At 33.1% G+C, this 18,477-nt stretch overlaps 1 protein-coding gene across 1 annotated transcript; it reads right to left on the bottom strand.

Moving 5' to 3' along the window:
* Window positions 1-16,057: 16,057 nt before the first annotated feature.
* LOC114183712 (2Fe-2S ferredoxin-like superfamily protein) lies at window positions 16,058-16,844 on the bottom strand. Its single transcript, XM_028070828.2, has one exon. It carries the CDS (start codon window positions 16,755-16,757, stop codon window positions 16,281-16,283), a length of 477 nt encoding a protein of 158 aa, XP_027926629.1. The 5' UTR covers window positions 16,758-16,844; the 3' UTR covers window positions 16,058-16,280.
* Window positions 16,845-18,477: the final 1,633 nt, after the last annotated feature.

Below are 18,477 nucleotides of genomic sequence, written 5' to 3'. Positions count from 1 at the left end.
AGTATCAGAGTCATGATTAGAATCTATCTTAACGAAGTTTGTTATTTGTTTGGATCTATTATTTTGACTTCTTAACAACTGATTAAACAAATCCTAATTCTACTAGATATAAAGTTAGCATATAATGTTAACTTCCTGCTAAAACTCAATTCATTTACTTTGTAGCAAGTGTTAGGTAAAAGCAATTGTCCCCAACGGAACCAAATTGAACCTCCTCACAATTTAGAATTTTATTGAAAAATATGTTTATATATAATGTGCCATTGTATTTTAATAAGTCTTTCTATATATTAAAAAAGATAAATTCTAAGTGAAAATATTAGATTTGATGTGAAATTATTATTAATCAGAACTCCCACGACAATGATTTTAAATTACTTTAAATGATTTTATAAATAATTACAACATATTAAAATATCTTAATTGCATAATAGACAGAATTTATAATACACTATCATCCTCAAGATTTTACATTGTTCAAAAAATATTTTCATCTTCCAACACTTTTTCATCATTACACTGTTTGGATTCCAACACATTGACATCTACGGTGCACAACAAAACGTCATTTTGAAAGAACAAATTTTATTTTTCAAATTTATCACAAAATCAATTGACATTGCTTCTCCCCAAGGTTCTTAGAGATTTTAGTTGTTCTATTTTTAGAAGAAATGTTGTCAAGTTGGTAAAGATTATCTCAGAATTTTCCCATCAGGGTCAAGTTTTTGATATGCAGGTGAGTGGCTATAATTTCCTAAAAACTAGTACAGGTTTTTAACATCTACATATAAGTTTTTCAATGAACTATAATCTAGGCCAAAGTCTTCAAAAGTCGTTAAATGAAAAACGTATAATTTTAAAATTTAAAATGACTTATTTAGACTATGAATAACTTTATTTTCAATTTGGCGAGCATGAATCAATTTTGGTTTTATATAAATGTATTGGTATTGATATTGGTATATATTGGTGTATTTGTAAATGTCCAGATAATTTGTAATACATTTCTTTTTCTACAATAGTGTCAACTTAAAGGCACTCAACATACTTCTCAAATAAATATTATATAATAAGTAATATATAATAATATATTGTTTGTAAAGATGACATTCCCTTCGTGACAAGGTTTTTGGGAAGATGAGAAGTTTTGATAGTTGTAGACAATATAGAAGGTCTTTTCATATTATGTGGTAATTCAATATTCAACCCAATATTGAAACAAATATTGGGATAGTGTTGGAAGATGGAAATATTTCTTGAGCAGTGTGAATCGTCATAGTATTTTGCAATACGAAAATATTATATTACCTGTCAAAGTTAATTGAAATTTTCCAATCGATTGTAATTTTGGAATATGAAAAATAATTATGAACTGCTAACTATAGACCATTTAGTATGAGAAAATGAACAATCTTTTGAAATATTTTGATATGAATAGCTTTATCTAAACTTGAATCCATTTTTTGTTCTACATAAATGTATTCACATAATTAATTAATTTGTAATATTTTTATATAAATATCCACATAATTTGTAATATTGTTTTTCACTATTAGTGAAAACTTCAATAATTAATTTCATTAAATAGGATATATATAAGTCTTTATTAATTTTTAAAAAATGAATGATTACTACTAAAGTATATAATATAAAGCATGTTATAAAGAACTCCATATTAAGATGAAAGTAAATTTCATATTGTAAATGAAAAGACATATTACATATTGAACTAATTGATATAAATATAGACTAAACTCCATTGTTTATAGGAGATTATAAAGAACTTTGACATTCATATTTGTTTTTTCACTCTTAACCTTGAATAAAAGTACACATTTTTCCTCTCTTGCAAATAAAGTGCAAACAAATTTAGTATTCAAATGGTCATAATTCTCCACCGTTATGGTTTACATTTATTGCATATCCTTGGACACTAAAAAAAATCATGCACTTTGGTTTATTAAATAAATGAAATAAATCAATAAATAAAAAGTTCTTAACATTAAATAAATTAACGTTATAGCCAAAACTTATATAAACTTTTTTAAATGAAACCGTTTGAAAAATACATATCAAATACAAATAACTAAAAATAATAAATATAAAAATAATTAAAAATCGAAAGTCATTTAAAAATCGAAAGTCTAATGAATTTGTTAACGAAGAGAGATGAAAATAACCATCGAACAAATAAAAGATAGTTATTTTAAGAACGAAACTTTGTCAATAAATGAAAAGTAAATATTTATCCACCTTATTCACTGTCCCAGAAAACATTAATCCAACCCAGAAAACATTAATCCAACAGAAAACAAATATAATCAAAAGTAATTACATATGGTAAAAGCAGAAAAGATCGGAGAAGAAATTTTTTTACCTTTCTTTGGTTCTTCAATCAGTTCATTAATGTAAAATAAATATGGTAGAAGAAGACCAAAGTCAAGACCATAATGTCAGTCAAAAAATGTTGTTTAATCGTGTAAAAGAAAAATAAAAATGATAGAAGAATAAAAGGTTTTACCTTCATCAATGTCCTAGAAAAAATTCATCCAACAGAGAAATAGTACAAAGAAAAATACTTACATATGGCAGAAGAAGAAAATATCGTAGAGAAGAAGAAAAGCTTTAACCTTTCTTCTGTTCTTCAATAGTTCATTCATCCATTTCGCAATATATCTTCATGGATGTTCCATAAATCATTCATCCATCGAGATAAGAAGAAAAACTTTGACCTTTTTTGTGTTCTTCAATTTGTTCATCAATCTCACAGTAAAGCATCATTCGTCAACCCCTAAGAAACAAAAAAAAAGATTGCATAAAAGAAGAAAAGCTTTGACCTTTCTTCTGTTCTTGCAAGAGTTCATTCATCCATGTATTTGTAAACCTTCAGGCATCTCCAAGAAAAGCTTTGTCCAACACAGAAATAGTACAAAGAAAAGTAGTTACATATGGTAGAAGCTGAAAAGATGGGAGAGAAGAATAAAAGCTTTGACCTTTTTTTTGTTCTTCAATTTGTTCATCAATCTCACAGATGAACATCATTCGTCAACCCCCAAGAAAAAAAAAAAGATCGCATGAAAGAAGAAAAACTTTTACCTTTCTTTTGTTCGTTCTTACAAGAGTTCATTCATCCATGTACTTATAAACCTTCAAGCATGTACAAGAAAATCTTCATCGAACACAGAAATAGTACAAAGAAAAGTAGTTACATATGGTAGAAGTAGAAAATATCAGAGAGAGAAAAAAAAAGCTTTAACCTTTTTTGTGTTCTTCAATTTGTTCATCAATCTCATAGAAAAGCATCATTCATCAATTATGCATGTGGAAAAGTACTAGCTCAAATGGTTGAGAGTACTTGATTGTGTGAGAGGACTTGGGTTCAAGTCCTATGTATGCCATTTATGTGTTATTTAATTGATTAATATTTTGTTAATGTGTTTGATCATGTTAGGCGATAGTATAATCTTAAAATTATAAGACTTATCACGAAATAGGAATTGGTTGAATGGTTGTGCATTGATTTGACATTGGCATGGTTATGGGTTTAAACCTTGGTAGATCCAATGTGAAAGGGTAGAGAAACCCTAGCTGACAATGGACAGCCAAGAGAGGCTGGAAAATAGCCACAAATGTATCTTGAATAACAATTAAAACAATCTTAATGTCCTTTTCGTATTTGACTTAATTATGGTTAATTAAGTGAATTTAGAATGGCAGAGATAAGAGACATAGTGAGAAAAGCATAGGGTAGCCTTGAGAAACATCTGAATTGGTTTTGAAAGCATAAGATTTGCGTTCAGAGAGGTTTGAGGGCTGTTGCGGAAGGTGTCAAAGGAAGCCATTGTTAGTCAAGGAAGAACTCTAGAATCAACAATTTTAAAGCGAGGAAATCCAGGTTAGGGGAGCTGAACTTGAATTTTACATTGTTGTATTATTTGCATGATGTATGATGTGAATTTGCATGTTCCCTTTGAATCAACTCGAAAATTTTGGGTTTCTGGAAATTTTCCAGAAACCTTCTGGTGGACAATGAACTGCCGCCAGACGACTCATCCCATTATGCATGTTTCTGGGTTCCAGAGATGGAACCGTCTGGCGGCACGAGCTTATCTGCCAGGCGACACGTGACTGATCAACCTAGTTTCTGGGTTTTGTTTGAACTGCCTGGTGGTGATGAACTACCACCAGGCAACGCAAACTGTTTTCGCTCAATTCTTGGGTTTTCTGGGTTTTGGGCTATCCTTGATCAGTGGAAAGAGTTTTAAAATCATTAACTAAACAAATGGAAGTGAATAATTGTGAAATTATGAGGTAATAAGAGGAAAGTTGATGATTTTGGTATGTTCTCGAATTAAGGTTTGAATAATTGAGGACTCTTAGGTTTTGGAATCAATTACAACGTAAATTGGATTGGTAGTGATTCATTTTATGTTTAACATTAGAATACATTTAATTGTAGTAAGCTTGAATGAATTGGTAAAAATGGTGATGAAGATGAATTGGGAGTTCTTGGGTGTAAGAAAATTCTGGGAAATTCCCAGAATGTGTATGCACCGCCTGGTAGTACTGTGATTGCCGCCAGGCGCCGCAAGTGGATCAGTGGCACTTGGTGAATTGGGACGATCCGAGAGTTGGAAATTGGGCGTAGAATAAATTGGGGATGTCAAGGGTGGTGTTATCAGATGTAGGACTTGGTGATCCGAATTTTAGAAATTCATGATATAAGACAATGTGAGATTAGTAGCCTTTGAGTTGATTGGGGGAAGTCGAATGTAATGACAGAGAGCATAAGTTAAATTCAGTCAGGACATTGAGGGCTTGCAAGGCAGATTTTGATGTGAGAGTTGCGAGTCTATATGGAGTTGTCTAAGGTGAAAGAAGTGTTATAATCCTAAGTTAAGGTATAATTGGTATGTCACTTTTAAGATAGTGGAGATTGATGAAATGATTGGACATTATAATAGGTCAGTTAGGTTGTGATTGTGGCTTAAAGCTGGATAATATTGTTTGCGCTTAATGGATTCTAAGGAATTGATATGGTCAAGAGAATGAATCTACCAATGAGTATTGCTAAGATAGTAAGACATAAGAAAGGTGAATTTCAAGACCATAGCATAACCCATATGCGATTGATAATTATGTGAGGTACTGTGAAGACATTTAAAAGGATCGAAATCAAATATGAGGTGATAAAACCAGTACTGTGCAAGTATTGGTGTAGCGCCTGGCGGTGGTGATTGACCCGCCAAGCGATAACTACAAAATAGTGGGGTTTGGAGCGAGCAACGCCTAGCGGTGAGAGAGGTTCTGCTAGGCGATGTATGCAGATCAGTGGGCAATGAGGCGCTTGGTGCCTGGCGGTACGTGTCCCCTACCAGGCGGTTTAGATGCGTGTTTCGGCTGGCGACTGAGGAGCAGTGCCAAGCGATAATGTTGTCGTTGACGCGATCAAATTAATACTACTAAACTATAGCAACTTCAGTATTGCTAAGATAGTAGTCAAGAAAATATAAAGGGTAAAGTAATTCTAAGTCGTCTCCCAACGAGCACGGAATTTATTTTTAGCAAGTTAGTTCTTATAAAATCTATACAAAATGGTTAGTCAAATAAAATAATAAAAATATGAAAGATAAAGATAAAAAGATAAAATATGACAGAAACAATAGTAAAGAAAAATAGGTTGATTCCACTGTTTTTTCAAAATAGGATTCATCATTGGTTTCCTAAAGATTATTGTTATTGATTTCTTGTTTAAGACTTCAAATTAATCAATGTAACTTCTCAATTAATTTGTTGGCGTCCTTACTTTCAATCAAAGTAACTTCTCAATAAAAAACAAGAACTTTGTAGATTAATCTTAGTAAATTTAACCAAAGTAACTTCTCAATTAAATATTACTAATCCTAATCATGTCCATTATTTTACCTCTTATATCTAGTAAAAAGCTAATTAACCAAAGTAACTTCTTGATTAATTCTAATATAAGTTTTCACCTTTAATCAAAGTAACTTCTCAATTATTAGCAAAAACTCATTCAATCATATGAAAGTTTCTAAAATTAATCAAAGTAACTTCTCAATTAAAATTTAAAAACCCTTAGACTCATACAATTGTTATGTTATCTAGATTTAACACCGTGCTAACTTGCTATCATGTAAAAATCATTACTTTTACTAAATTAAGAACCAAAAAGACATAGATGAAAATAAATCTCAACAAGAATCAAAAGAACAAACAAATTAATTTATCTAACCTCAGAATCCAATTAAGAAATTACAATGGAATCAACCCAAGAAGTTTAGAACTCCATGAATGCAAAATAAAAATAGAAGAAAAATAGAGAGACAAAACGAAATTAGGCCCCCCTTAAGGGTTCCTAAACTCCGAAGTCCCGAGCTTGTTTTTTTTTTTTGCTTCTCCCTTGGTCTCTTTATATAGGACTTGGACTGGGCTTTTCGGTTGCTAAAACCTCTAAAATATATTTTAAAATAAAGATAAATATTATTTATCTTTATAGTTATTTTAAAAATATTTGGAGAGATATAGACTATTTGACAAATATAGTTGGTTGATAATATCAATATCTAAAGAACATTTATGCAACTAAAAAGTTATTTTTAACATATTTTTGTATCTCATGCTCAATAAACCCAATTATAGGAAATCACAATTAAATCAATCTTTAAGCACACAAATTCAATTAAATACTCATAATTAAACATTAAATGAGGGCAAAAATACGCACTCGTCAGTGGCTTAGGAGTAGCGCCAAGCGATAATATAGAGGACAAACTTGTGTTTTTGCATGTTTTGGATGTGCGTGGCCTACGAGGCTTTGATGATATCTTGAAGGTCAGCTTGCGGGTGTTCCTTGAGTTGTGCCTCATAACATATCCCTTAAGTTGTGGCTTGGGATAGGGGTTAAGCACATGGCATTCCTTGAGTTGTGGCTCGGAATGACATCTCTTGAGTTGTGGCTCGGGATGGCGGATGAACACGAGGAATTCTTGAGTTGTGACTCAGGTTGGCGAGTGTTGTCGGTGTGTGTGTGTGCATGTTGTGGTGTGTACGGATGGGTCCAGTTAGATTGTCCTCCTCATTATTAAGCTTACGAGTTTGGTAGTCTTGGGACGTTACGAATGGTATTCGTATTGGGAACTCCACCTGACGTTACGGAGTGTGGTTCGTAGCATGGTTTCCCGCACGTGCTCAACCAGTTGTGGCTGGTAAGTGAGGCAGCAAGACATCTTGAGGTATTCATCAGAAGACGTAGAACACGGGTGACATGGCGGTGGCCATGTTGTGTGGAACAAAGGATATGAGTTCCTTTGGTGTGATTGTGATATACATATATGTTTGTATATATGATTGTTTTAAATGTTAGCTCACCCTATCTACTTATGTTTGGCGATGATCGTGTACGCGGTACACGGGAGCAGATGACGTTGCAGGTGGATCTGGTTAGGCATAGAGCCGAAGCGGGGCTAGTCTTGGGAGAAGATTTTTATCAGAGTTTTACTATTTTATGTATTTTAAGGATTATGTAAACATTTGGATTATTGAAAATGGTTTTTATAGTTGAATTTTATAAATTATAAATTTGAGACATTTCCCGATGAAATAAGGTTTTAATTTCTCGCGTTTTTGGGATTTTCAGTTATATTAAATGAGGTATTAATATTATTTCTATTTTATTTTATTTAAACTTGTAATATTCAATCGGGATGTTATATTAGCTACCGTAGTAAAGCGTCGATTAGTGTTGGGACACTTTTAAAAGTCAGTCCCACGACTCTAACTCGTCAAAATATTTACATACTTTAGACTGGGTCAAGCCCACTCTAAACCCATTCTAGTGTACGTCAACGATTACAAAAATATAAATATTAGGTGGAGATTAAATAATTTCAAGTTAAATTGATGCTACATAGAGTTGATAATCAATTAAAAGATTTTAAATTTTAAAACAATAAGTGATATTTGATGCAAAATGTAAAACCCTCTTTTTATTCTGTCCTAATTCTAAAGGGATGCCCCTAATCTAATGGGCCTAAGGGCTGGCCCATAAGGTGTCCAAGGCCCCTAAGGCAGCCAAACCCCTCTCACTTCTGTCATTCTTGCAGAAATACTACTCTCACACTCTCCTTTTCCCCACAGAGGCTTTGCTAGGGTTTAACCGCAATCTTGGTCAAGCTAGCTCTAAGCTCAACTCGTCTTCACGTAAGATAAACCCCAACCCTTACTGGTTCCTTTCAAAGTTCTTTTTGGTATTTTTTCACTAGAGGTCCACTTTAGTAACCTCGTTCCTGTTCTGTGCTACTGGTTCCAGTTCTTAGATCTGCTCTTGGAGCTGCCAGTCCCGTTGGTTTAAGAGTCGAAGCCCGATATTAGCTCCTTTCCAGGTAAGGGAAGCTAGAGTTATGAGTTTTAGTCTATTTTTAGTCTGTTTGGAAGTTACTTGATGTTTGTATAGTCTGCACGTTGCTATGAGTGTTTGGATTACCATGTGTGGTTGTATTGGTTGTGAAAATGCGACTGTTAAAGGGAAATAATGGCGAGATCTGTTGTTCTCGCCTAAGCGAGTGTGCGAGAATCTTCCAGGGGTCGTTGTCGCGGTCTCGCCTAAGCGAGAGCCTGTAGCTTGAGCGAGGGAACCCCTCTCGCCTGAGCGAGAGCTTCTGGCTTAAGCGAGGTTCGCTGCAGGCCATGCTATTTTCTTCGCCTAGTTGTTGTGCGTTGCTCAATTTATGATATATTCCATTTATTGCATGAGGCATGTGAAATGTATGACAAAATCAGTGACTATGAACTGGATTGATGTGATTGTGTAATCTTGGCATGGGAAATGAAAGTGATGGTTGGTAATCAAAGTGGCATGGTATTGGCATGAGATAAAATTATGTATTCATGAGTTGGGAAGAATGAGATAGTATGGACTCAACATGGAATGTGAATGAGGATGGACCACAGAGGTTGGTATGGGATTTTAAATGCATGAATAATATTGTTTGATTGCTTGAATATGTTTGGTATGAGGTCAGTACGTAATTCCTTGAATATTCCTAGGTGGAGTTTTAGGGTCGTGCTTTAGTGGTCGATACGTAATTCCATGGCCCCTGTTAGTGGGTGTCCATGGTGGTGCCCCATCTATATAATTTGGTAATGATTCAAGGTAAGATTGCATCCTAACACTCTAAGGAGTCAGTTAGTCTCACTTAGAGCGGACTGACTCTTGTGGTGAGAGTAGCAGGAGGCCTGAAATTCACTAAGGGCTAACCTTGTGTGTTAGGTATTGATTCATTGTAACACTTGTAACACATAGCTCGGGGGTGAGCAGAGGTATCCACCACAAGTGCAAGCATCCGCTAAATCCGACCAGATTATATGTATCCGGATGAGTTGAGTCGAGTCTTAGTGTATTGATTGGAAGGTCATAACATGCTTGGATGATGTATGTATATTGGACTGTGAAAGTATATTTGGTTGCATGATAAAACTAATTTTGGCTCTAGCTTACCCTTAAGTTGTTTGTTGTATGTTCTGTGTTGTGGTCTTTTCTTTTGCAATGATCATCAACTTGTTGATGTGAGCAGAGGTGAGAACTCCCCGTAATCATTAGGGTGATGGAGGTTCCGCTGCATAGTCTGCTTGGACTGGATCTAAGTTTACTTGGACTTTCCTTTAGGGCTATGGCCTGTGTACCGCTGGTCTTTAGGCTTAAAATTCTAAATGTTGTTGATTTATATTTTATACTTTGTTATGACATCGTAGTGTGCCCTTTTCTTATTCGGGTTTTCTCTTGGATAATCGTGAGGAGTAGTGTCTACACTCCAGGACTTTGTTTCTAATACTATTCCGCGTGACATTCCTTTAATTAGTGTTATTAATTAAATGGGGTGTTACACAAAACTAACGTTCCATTTTATAAAAATATTTCAGAATAAAAGAGTAAAAGTGTAAAGTTCTATCTTTTATTTTCACTTTTCACCTTCCTTTATTTGAAGCACAAAACTCGCCCTTCCAACTTCATTGGCAAAAAAAATTGCTCTTTCATCTCCCTCTATGCTTATTCATCTTTGATTTGGATTCACGCTTCCATCCTCCATCCTCCATTTTTTTTTCTTCCATCCTCCATTTTCTCAATCGTGCTTTTATCCTCCGTTTCACTTTCACTTTCTGAAGTCATGCGTCTATCCTTCGTGCTTGTTACTACTCTAATTTGCAGTGATTGCATTTGAAGGGTTATGCATTTGGGCCGGACTTTGTCATTTTGTGGATGTGGAGAAGGAGTGATTTAGCATTGATGGTAAAGACTACTTGGCAGTCTTGAAAGCGTATGGTAAGGTTTCATGTGTTAAACCAACTGATTGTAAAGTATTAATTTTTAGTGCTTGGTGTTTTGGTTATTGTGGATAAAAGAGGTTTTTGTTATGGTTATTGACCAATGTGAGTGGAAGTGATGAAAGTAGTGTTCTTTGATATTTGTGTTATGTGTGTTATGTTTTTGTCAAGTTTATTGCTATGATTAAAGCACCTTTAAGGCCTTCACAACTAAGAACACCTGTTTTGGCTTTATTTTATAATTCTACCCAAAGATTTTTACTTCATTTCTCTGTTCATACATTCCATTGTTAACTTTATCTTGCATAAAATTATTTTATAGTTTTCTGACTTTTAATTTTGCTCCATATCTAATAGGGTAGTTGATTCTTTTGAAGAGAAAATTGGTTCAGCAATTGAAAATAAATGGAAGTGGTTTATGCAATTTATGCAAACCAGAAGTGGTTTAAGTTTGAAAATGAAGGACTTTATGGAAACTGGAAGTGGTTTAAGTTTGAAAAATAATGATGAAACAAGTTGACACAAAAACATGATATTAGTCATTGACAAACTCAATTGAAAGAACTTGGTATGCATGGGACATGCCTCTCTAGAAGAAAACATCAAAAGGCTAAAAAAGTTTGTATTTTGGTGTAGTCATTGTTCTTGTTATGAATGCCATAAAGATTACAAGTCATTATAAGAACAAAAGGAATAAAGCATAATTAACTTTTATTCTTATTAACTTAAAATAAATAACATAAATGTTAGTCATATTAATTTATTAATTTAAAGACATGAGAGATCTAGCATGCTCCCCAAATAACTTATTTAAAAAAATAACATAATAAATTATTTTAAAAAATAATAATAAATTATTTTAAAAAACAACATAATAAACTATATTTTAAAAAAATAACATTATGATCATGTAGAGATGGTTCATCCACATCACTGCTTTTACATTTAAATAGTTAATTAAAAGCGAGGGTCAAGCCCATACTACTGGAAATGATTTTTTAAAAAAATAAAAAAGTCACTTCTTGAGTGGGTTAAGCCATCTTTTTTTAGTTTCCCCTCTGACAGCCCACTAAAAAATTGAATAACTTTGTGGTGTATTGGATGGGTTGGAAGCATATGCACAACAAACACATTAACTTCTATTTTTTTCGTTTTGGATGGGTTTTATTGGGATTCTAATAGGTAATTTCTTATAGTGTTTTAAGTTAAATATAGTTTTTAATACCGTAGAAAACACATTGAAACATGGAACATGATTCGAATAGAAGACTTATATAAAATATATATATAGAGAGTATTTCAATATACAACTTGAATATACTAAAATATATAATAAAATTATTTATAAAAGATAAGTTAAATTCAAATCTCTATTTTTGTCTATATATTGCTTATGTACCTATATTAACTTGTTTACATAATAGGGTCATAACATATCACCACCAACAACAACACATGTAAGGATAAATGAAAACAAGTTTATTAGCATTATAAAATTACATATTTTAATTAATAAATTATAATAACCTTTTAGAAAACTCATATTAAGTATGTCCTACCATAAACCATGATATGATCTAACATTCAAAATTTATATTTACAAACAAGCCTAAGGAAATAAATAATAAACCATGATATGATCTAACGTTCAAAATTTATATTTACAAACAAGCCTAAGGAAATAAATAAGAGTCAGTTTATTACAACTCAAATCACAAATATACACATGTCACAATGTGCAAAGACTTTCCCTCGTCTTCTCACGAGTTGATATCTTATTTTGTATGACTTATATCATCATTGAAGTTAGAGAATCTTTTTTACAATGGCAACGAGGCGGGATAGGAACGGGTTTCGTTATTCCGTATCCATCATCAAATAAACAAAGTTCATATACATCACCATACCCAAACACAACGAGTATCAAATTATTGTCTCATTCCCATCCCCGCCAAATATCAAGTACATACTTATACTCGTATCCATACACGCTATATATCAAATATTATCAAATATTCAATATTAAAAGGAAGGTATTCTTGTTTCTTCAATATCAAATATTTAGAAATGAATTATAATTGTATACATGTCAAATTAAAATACCAAATAAAATTTCACGAGAGCTAAAACATTTATTAAATTTACAAACATTAATAGACTATGAACTATGCAGATTAGTGTGGATGAGAATGAGGAATGTATGTGTTTCTGTGTGTGCACACGTTGAGAAGAAAGAAAAAATTACTCTAGGTTGTGAGGTGGAGATGATGATTATAATGGGAGGATTGTCTGTGTTGGTTGTTGGGTGAGTTTATGTATATACAAGGGAAGAAAAAATGAAGGTCGTTCATGGTGGGGTTGGAGCGAATGATGGAACTAAGATGGAAATGATGACTTGGTGCTCTATTTTTTTTTATACAAGTGGAAAATGTGGGTGATAATGGATGGTGATGAAAATAACAAAGGTAATGGAAAGGGGTTGATGGGTTTGGTTTTGTGATGTGCTTATTGGTTAAGAAGAAAGAAAATTATGAATGTTAATGGATGGTGCTAATATGATGGAAGGAGGCAACGTGTTTGTTAATGGTTAATGGGGAAGAAGGTTTGTGTTGGAGGATGCGTGGAGTTGGAGGTTGGTGATGATAGAAGTGAAGGCAATAGCTAAAGGTAAAGGGGCATGTTGTCGGAGGTGGATGAATGCTTTTAGGTGAGGAAGATGATGGTGAAGAAATGATGAAACTAATTTCATACATGCTGCATAAAAGGACTACATAAAAAAAAAAAATCATATTTTAAATTTTATTTTCCATGTGTCATTAAAATGAAATAGTGACATAAAACACTCTGTTTGCCATATTCCAAAAAAATATATAACAAATAAAAATATTAAAAAGGATTAGAAATATTGAATGTGAGAAATAAAATATATTTAATTAACATACATCATTTAAACATAATTGTACAAAGGTTGTAATAAGAGAAAAAATATATTGAAGATACGAATGAATTTCATAACAAATCAAACAATCAAAAAAAAAAAAATAGAAAGTGTTTAGTATATACATAAGATTATTTAATAGACTATGAGTATTTTAATAATTTAAATGGGTACGGAATATAATGGACAAGAATATTATGGTGTGTATGAGGATGGAGACAAGGCAAATATGTGCATCCTCATTCTCATCCCCATACCAAATTAAAAATATCGAGTATTCCTCATACCCGTACTCAGTCAATGCGATGATTTCTCGTCAAAACTAAGACAAGTTCGAACATTACCCACAAGAACGAATTTATTTGTCATCCCTAGACATAGGAGTCCTACTTGATACACATAATCCATCGACATTTAACAAATCATCCTAAATATGTAACAACAAATTCAAGCATATTCAAATATTCAAATGTTAGTGCACATCATAACACAAATAAATAAATGAATATATATATATATATATATATATATATATATATATATATATATATATATATATATATATATATATATATATATATATATGGTTAAATATATTTGTAGTTTCTAAACTTTTGCGAAATTGAAATTTGTTTCTATTCCAAATTTTGATACATTTTGATTTTTAAACTTTAAAATTAAATAAACAGAATCTACCTAATTCAAGATGTTAATTTTTCTTTTGCGTGTTAACAACGTTCCAAGCTGGCTCTGAAACATGCCAAACGGTATAAACAACTCAATTATTATTCTAAAATGTCGTTTGATACGTAAAAAACTTTAATGCGTACAATTCGATTATAAGAATTATATCTATTCACTTTTAAAGTTTGAGAACCAAATTATACCTAAGTTTAGAACAATGATGAATTCTAACACGTGCTATCATGACAACAACGGCTATTTAAAATTAAAATGCAATTCAGTGTTCGTAGAGCCCTAGTGCTGCTCCAGATCACTATCCTTCTAAAGAATCACTATTTTGTGCAATTGACTACTAGGCTCAAAAGATGACTTGGCCATATAATTGCTTAATATTTACTATAGCATTACACATAGATAACTAGGAAGATAGAGCTGTACTGAGTTTGATTCCTATCCAAAATATCCGAGTCGTAGCCTAAACGGATGACACAATTTCTTTACACGAGAAATAAGAGGGAAGATATTTCGGGTATATGTATACGTATCTAGGCATATTGTACTCATAGGTGTAAAATATGGGTACAGCATTAATATTTAAAACCTTACAAATTTTCGAGTCATGACTTTATATAGGAAGAGAATGATGAATAAAATCAAGAATGGGTTGGGGAGTTCGTAGAAAATTCTGGTCCAAGCTCAACATTACTTATTACCAGGGTCTTTCTCTATTTAACCTCAATGCAATAGCTTTTGAGAACTTTGTAGAATGAACTACAATGTCACTCTACTAATTATGAATTTATTTATTACTACATTAATTAAATGAGACTTAAGAAGAACACACAGAGCATTAATCTACAAATAGGATATACAATCAAGGTCAATTTCCATGCTGCTAGCCAGCAACATCAATTGCAGCTTACTAAACTTTCATCATAACCAAAAGGATAAAAATCATGCATGTCGGATTGAGGAGTTATGAAAAGGGCAAAACTAAGATGAATTTCCTGAGGTACACTTATTGTTTTTCTCCAATTAAAATTAAAGTTTCACCTCAGTAACTTCTACAGATCTTTAATACAAACCTCTATTATGGATATTGCAATGTCAAACTCCAACTCTGATTGGACAACAGTACCATAAACACGTAAGAAATTGCATTGAAGTTTTTTCCTTAATATAACCCATAAAAAATAGCATAGTTCTTCCAGTAATGTACGTAGTTTTTGATCTTACACATTCTTCAGGTTCTAGTATACCATTGCAGGATTCCTACACCTGAGAGGGAACATGTATTTTCAAAAGTAACAACTGCTGCACTAAAATAAAGAATCCAACTACTTCTTTCAAGTAGCTTAAAAACACTATAATAGTCCAGATTTGGGTGAGATACTCCATGCAAAATCCCTTACTGGTACAAAAGTTCATTAACTAACTGTAAAAGCATTTCCACAGCAATAACATTAGGTTCCTGTATCATAGTTTTATACTGTCCCGAATCAACTAAACATTCAATATTCAAACCTTAATAGCAAAACTACTTTCAATATTCCATTAAAAGGATTATGACTAGCACATTCATGAACCATTGCACTATAAACAACAAACTATCTATCTAATTAACCGAAAACGGCTACCTTAAGGATGCTCCCCGTGATTAAGGGCCTTTTGTATCTGACCCCAATGCCACTTCATTCGTATTCTCGAGTAATAATCATATGTTTATGCCAAGACTTATGGTGTGTTTGTTTCAACACAAATTTGCTGAAGTAATTACTTCAAAATAAGCTAAACCAAATATACATTGGCCAACACATGTTTGTCTCCACTATTTGCAATGTAATCTTCCAAAATTAATTTGAAATGAAGATTTTCTGTTAAGGCTAACTATTGTCCCTCTTCCAATTTCATAGGTCCTCAACATCAACACATCGATCAACCAAACTCACAATCCCTTGCAAACTGAGAAAACCCTGAAACCACAATTCTCTCAAGAAAGAAAAATCCTAAGAATCCCATTTTCATTTTTCTACCGAATCGAAAAGTTAAGGAGAGGAAGAGAATCAAGCAAAACCAAAAATCAACGTCGCAAGGGAAAGCAAAACAAATACCTTAATGTAATAACAATGCTACTGATCATGATGATAACAAAACACACGATCGCAAACAGTAATTAATAACATGCCAATTACTGGCACTATAAAACACTCAAAATATAACAACAAGAATGGGTTCAACGAGTTCTTGTCGGCTCTGTTCTTACATTATTGAGAAGGACGGAGAGAAAAAAAAAGGGCGAGGTTTGGGAGGAGGAGGCTTAGGAAGTGTCCCAGGGCTTAGGTTCGGGGAGGGCAACGACCATACCTTGGAGGTTGTGGTCGAGGAGGACCTGGCATCCAAGCCTGGAGTGCTTGTTGAGGACCCTGGCACGGGAATTCCGAACGAGGACGTATTCCTCGTCGTAGGAGCGAGGGGGGAGCTTGTCGAGCCACTCTTGGGCGATGTTGACCTCGCAGTGGGCGGAGCAGGCGTCGATCTCTTCCAGGCGGTGGGAGTCCGGGTCGATCAGGCCCGTGTTGATTAGGGCCTTCAGGAGGGTGTGGCCCGCCAGGCCCACCACCTCGTGCTTCTTTCCCTCGAAGTCGATCGCCGACAGCCGCACGATGCGGTCCGAGACCTTCTTCGTGGAGGACGAGGTGGCGGTGGTGCGCGAGATTAGCGATTTCGAGAAGAAGGAGATGGAGGGGAGGCGGTGCACTTGAGAGGATAGCCGCTGCAGATTCGCCACTGCCATTGTTGTTTGTTGGATCGAAGAATGGAACAATGGAGCGTGGATGGAAGAAGAAGGAAATGGGGATGTTTGTTGTTAGCCTCTCTCACTGTTGCTGACTCGGAAGGAATTTATGTTGGGCTAGCCCTTTGCCTTATGGCCCAATTCAACTGATCTAATGCTCTTGCTTCATGCGCCCTTAGCATTACTAACTGCAGTCCACTTTAATAGAAAATGACTAAATTACCTAGAAGTAGAGGGTAAAAAGGCTGCTAAAGATGTGAGAATAAATGCAATGTGTAAATCTTTCCTAAGTGCATTTCATATGTATTCTGAACCGTTTAATCCGAAATGCTCATTCGTTAAATATTTTTTAGTTTTCAGACACCGTTTAATTAATTTTAAAAAATTAATGTAATTAAAATTAAAATATTATATTTATTTATTTTTAAAATTTTAAAATCAAAATTTTGATAAATTTGAAAGAGAAACAAATTTTAATTTTCCTGTCAATTCAGGAACCGAACAATATTCTATCCAAAAGGTAATATTTGTGTTACAGAAAGTTTGTTTCAGAAATTTGTTTTTGAAAAACTTATTCTAAAATACATTTTATACGTTTTAAAAATCTCACTTTGAAAATCCTGTTCTGGAAATCCAAACTTTGAAATCTCATTCAATAAATTTTGTTCCAAAATTTCAGAAAAATTATACCGGAATTAATAACCTAGGAGCCACTTTTACAAAATGTAAAATGATCATTTTGAAAATGAGTTAAATATGTTTTTATCCCTTAACTTTAAGTGAAATTTGGAATTAGTCCATCTCAAAATTTTGGACCAATTTAGTCATTCATCTTTCAAAACACGTGGATTTAGTCCTTTTAATCAAATTTTGTTTAGTTTATTTGACATTTCAAGTGCGTTTCGTAATGGTATTTGACTTAACATTAAAACGAAAATGTGTCAAACAATATAAACAACTCAAATACAATCCTGAAATACGTACAAAACATCAAATAAACCTACCAAAATTTGATAAAAAGGACTAAATACACGTATTTCGAAAGATGAAGGACTAAATTGTTCCAAAGTTTCGAAATGGACTAATTTCAAAATTCACTGAAAGTTAAGAGACCATGTCAAAGTGAGTCAACCCGGCTCACATGGGTTGGCTCACCATGAGCGGGGTTGAAAATGAGTGAACCCAACCCGACTCACTTTATGGTGAGCCAGAAATTTTGTAACCCGGCTCAACCCACCACGGGTTGGTGGGTTAAGTGGGTTGGCTCACCAACCCACATAAAATAAATATTTATGTATTTATTTTTAAGTATTCAAATATTTAAATAATTTTTTTAAACAATCCATGAGATGACAATCACAATAAAATCAAGAACCAATGTGTTCATCATGCCCACCACCATTATATAATGAATTGTTTCCAAGAAAGTATCCATATAGTCCAGGAAAACATGGCTAATATTACACATTTTCTGTCATGCTATTCAATAAAATATAAATAAAAAACTACACATTTGTGTCATACTAATTTAGAAAAAAATGTTTATAAGACGGCTGCTTGAGTAATTTACTATAAAGATGATAGTTAAAGATGAAAGTATCAACGTATATAACTTGACAATCAAATTAATTAGAAATTCAAACTATTCAAATATTATTGAGCAACATTCTAACATTTAAAAATATGAAATTGTAAACCTATATAATTAGAAGTAGTAAAT

Source organism: Vigna unguiculata, chromosome 5 (assembly GCF_037176805.1).
Source record: "Vigna unguiculata cultivar grain cowpea cultivar isolate G323 ecotype 2 chromosome 5, ASM3717680v1, whole genome shotgun sequence".
Taxonomy (NCBI): Eukaryota; Viridiplantae; Streptophyta; class Magnoliopsida; order Fabales; family Fabaceae; genus Vigna; species Vigna unguiculata.
The sequence above is the reverse complement of the archived record's forward strand: the minus strand, read 5'-3'. Positions and strand labels throughout refer to the sequence as shown.

Bases quoted from the DNA above. Each gene is read 5' to 3' on its own strand.
- LOC114183712 (XM_028070828.2), bottom strand. From the start codon at position 16,757: ATGGCAGTGGCGAATCTGCAGCGGCTATCCTCTCAAGTGCACCGCCTC.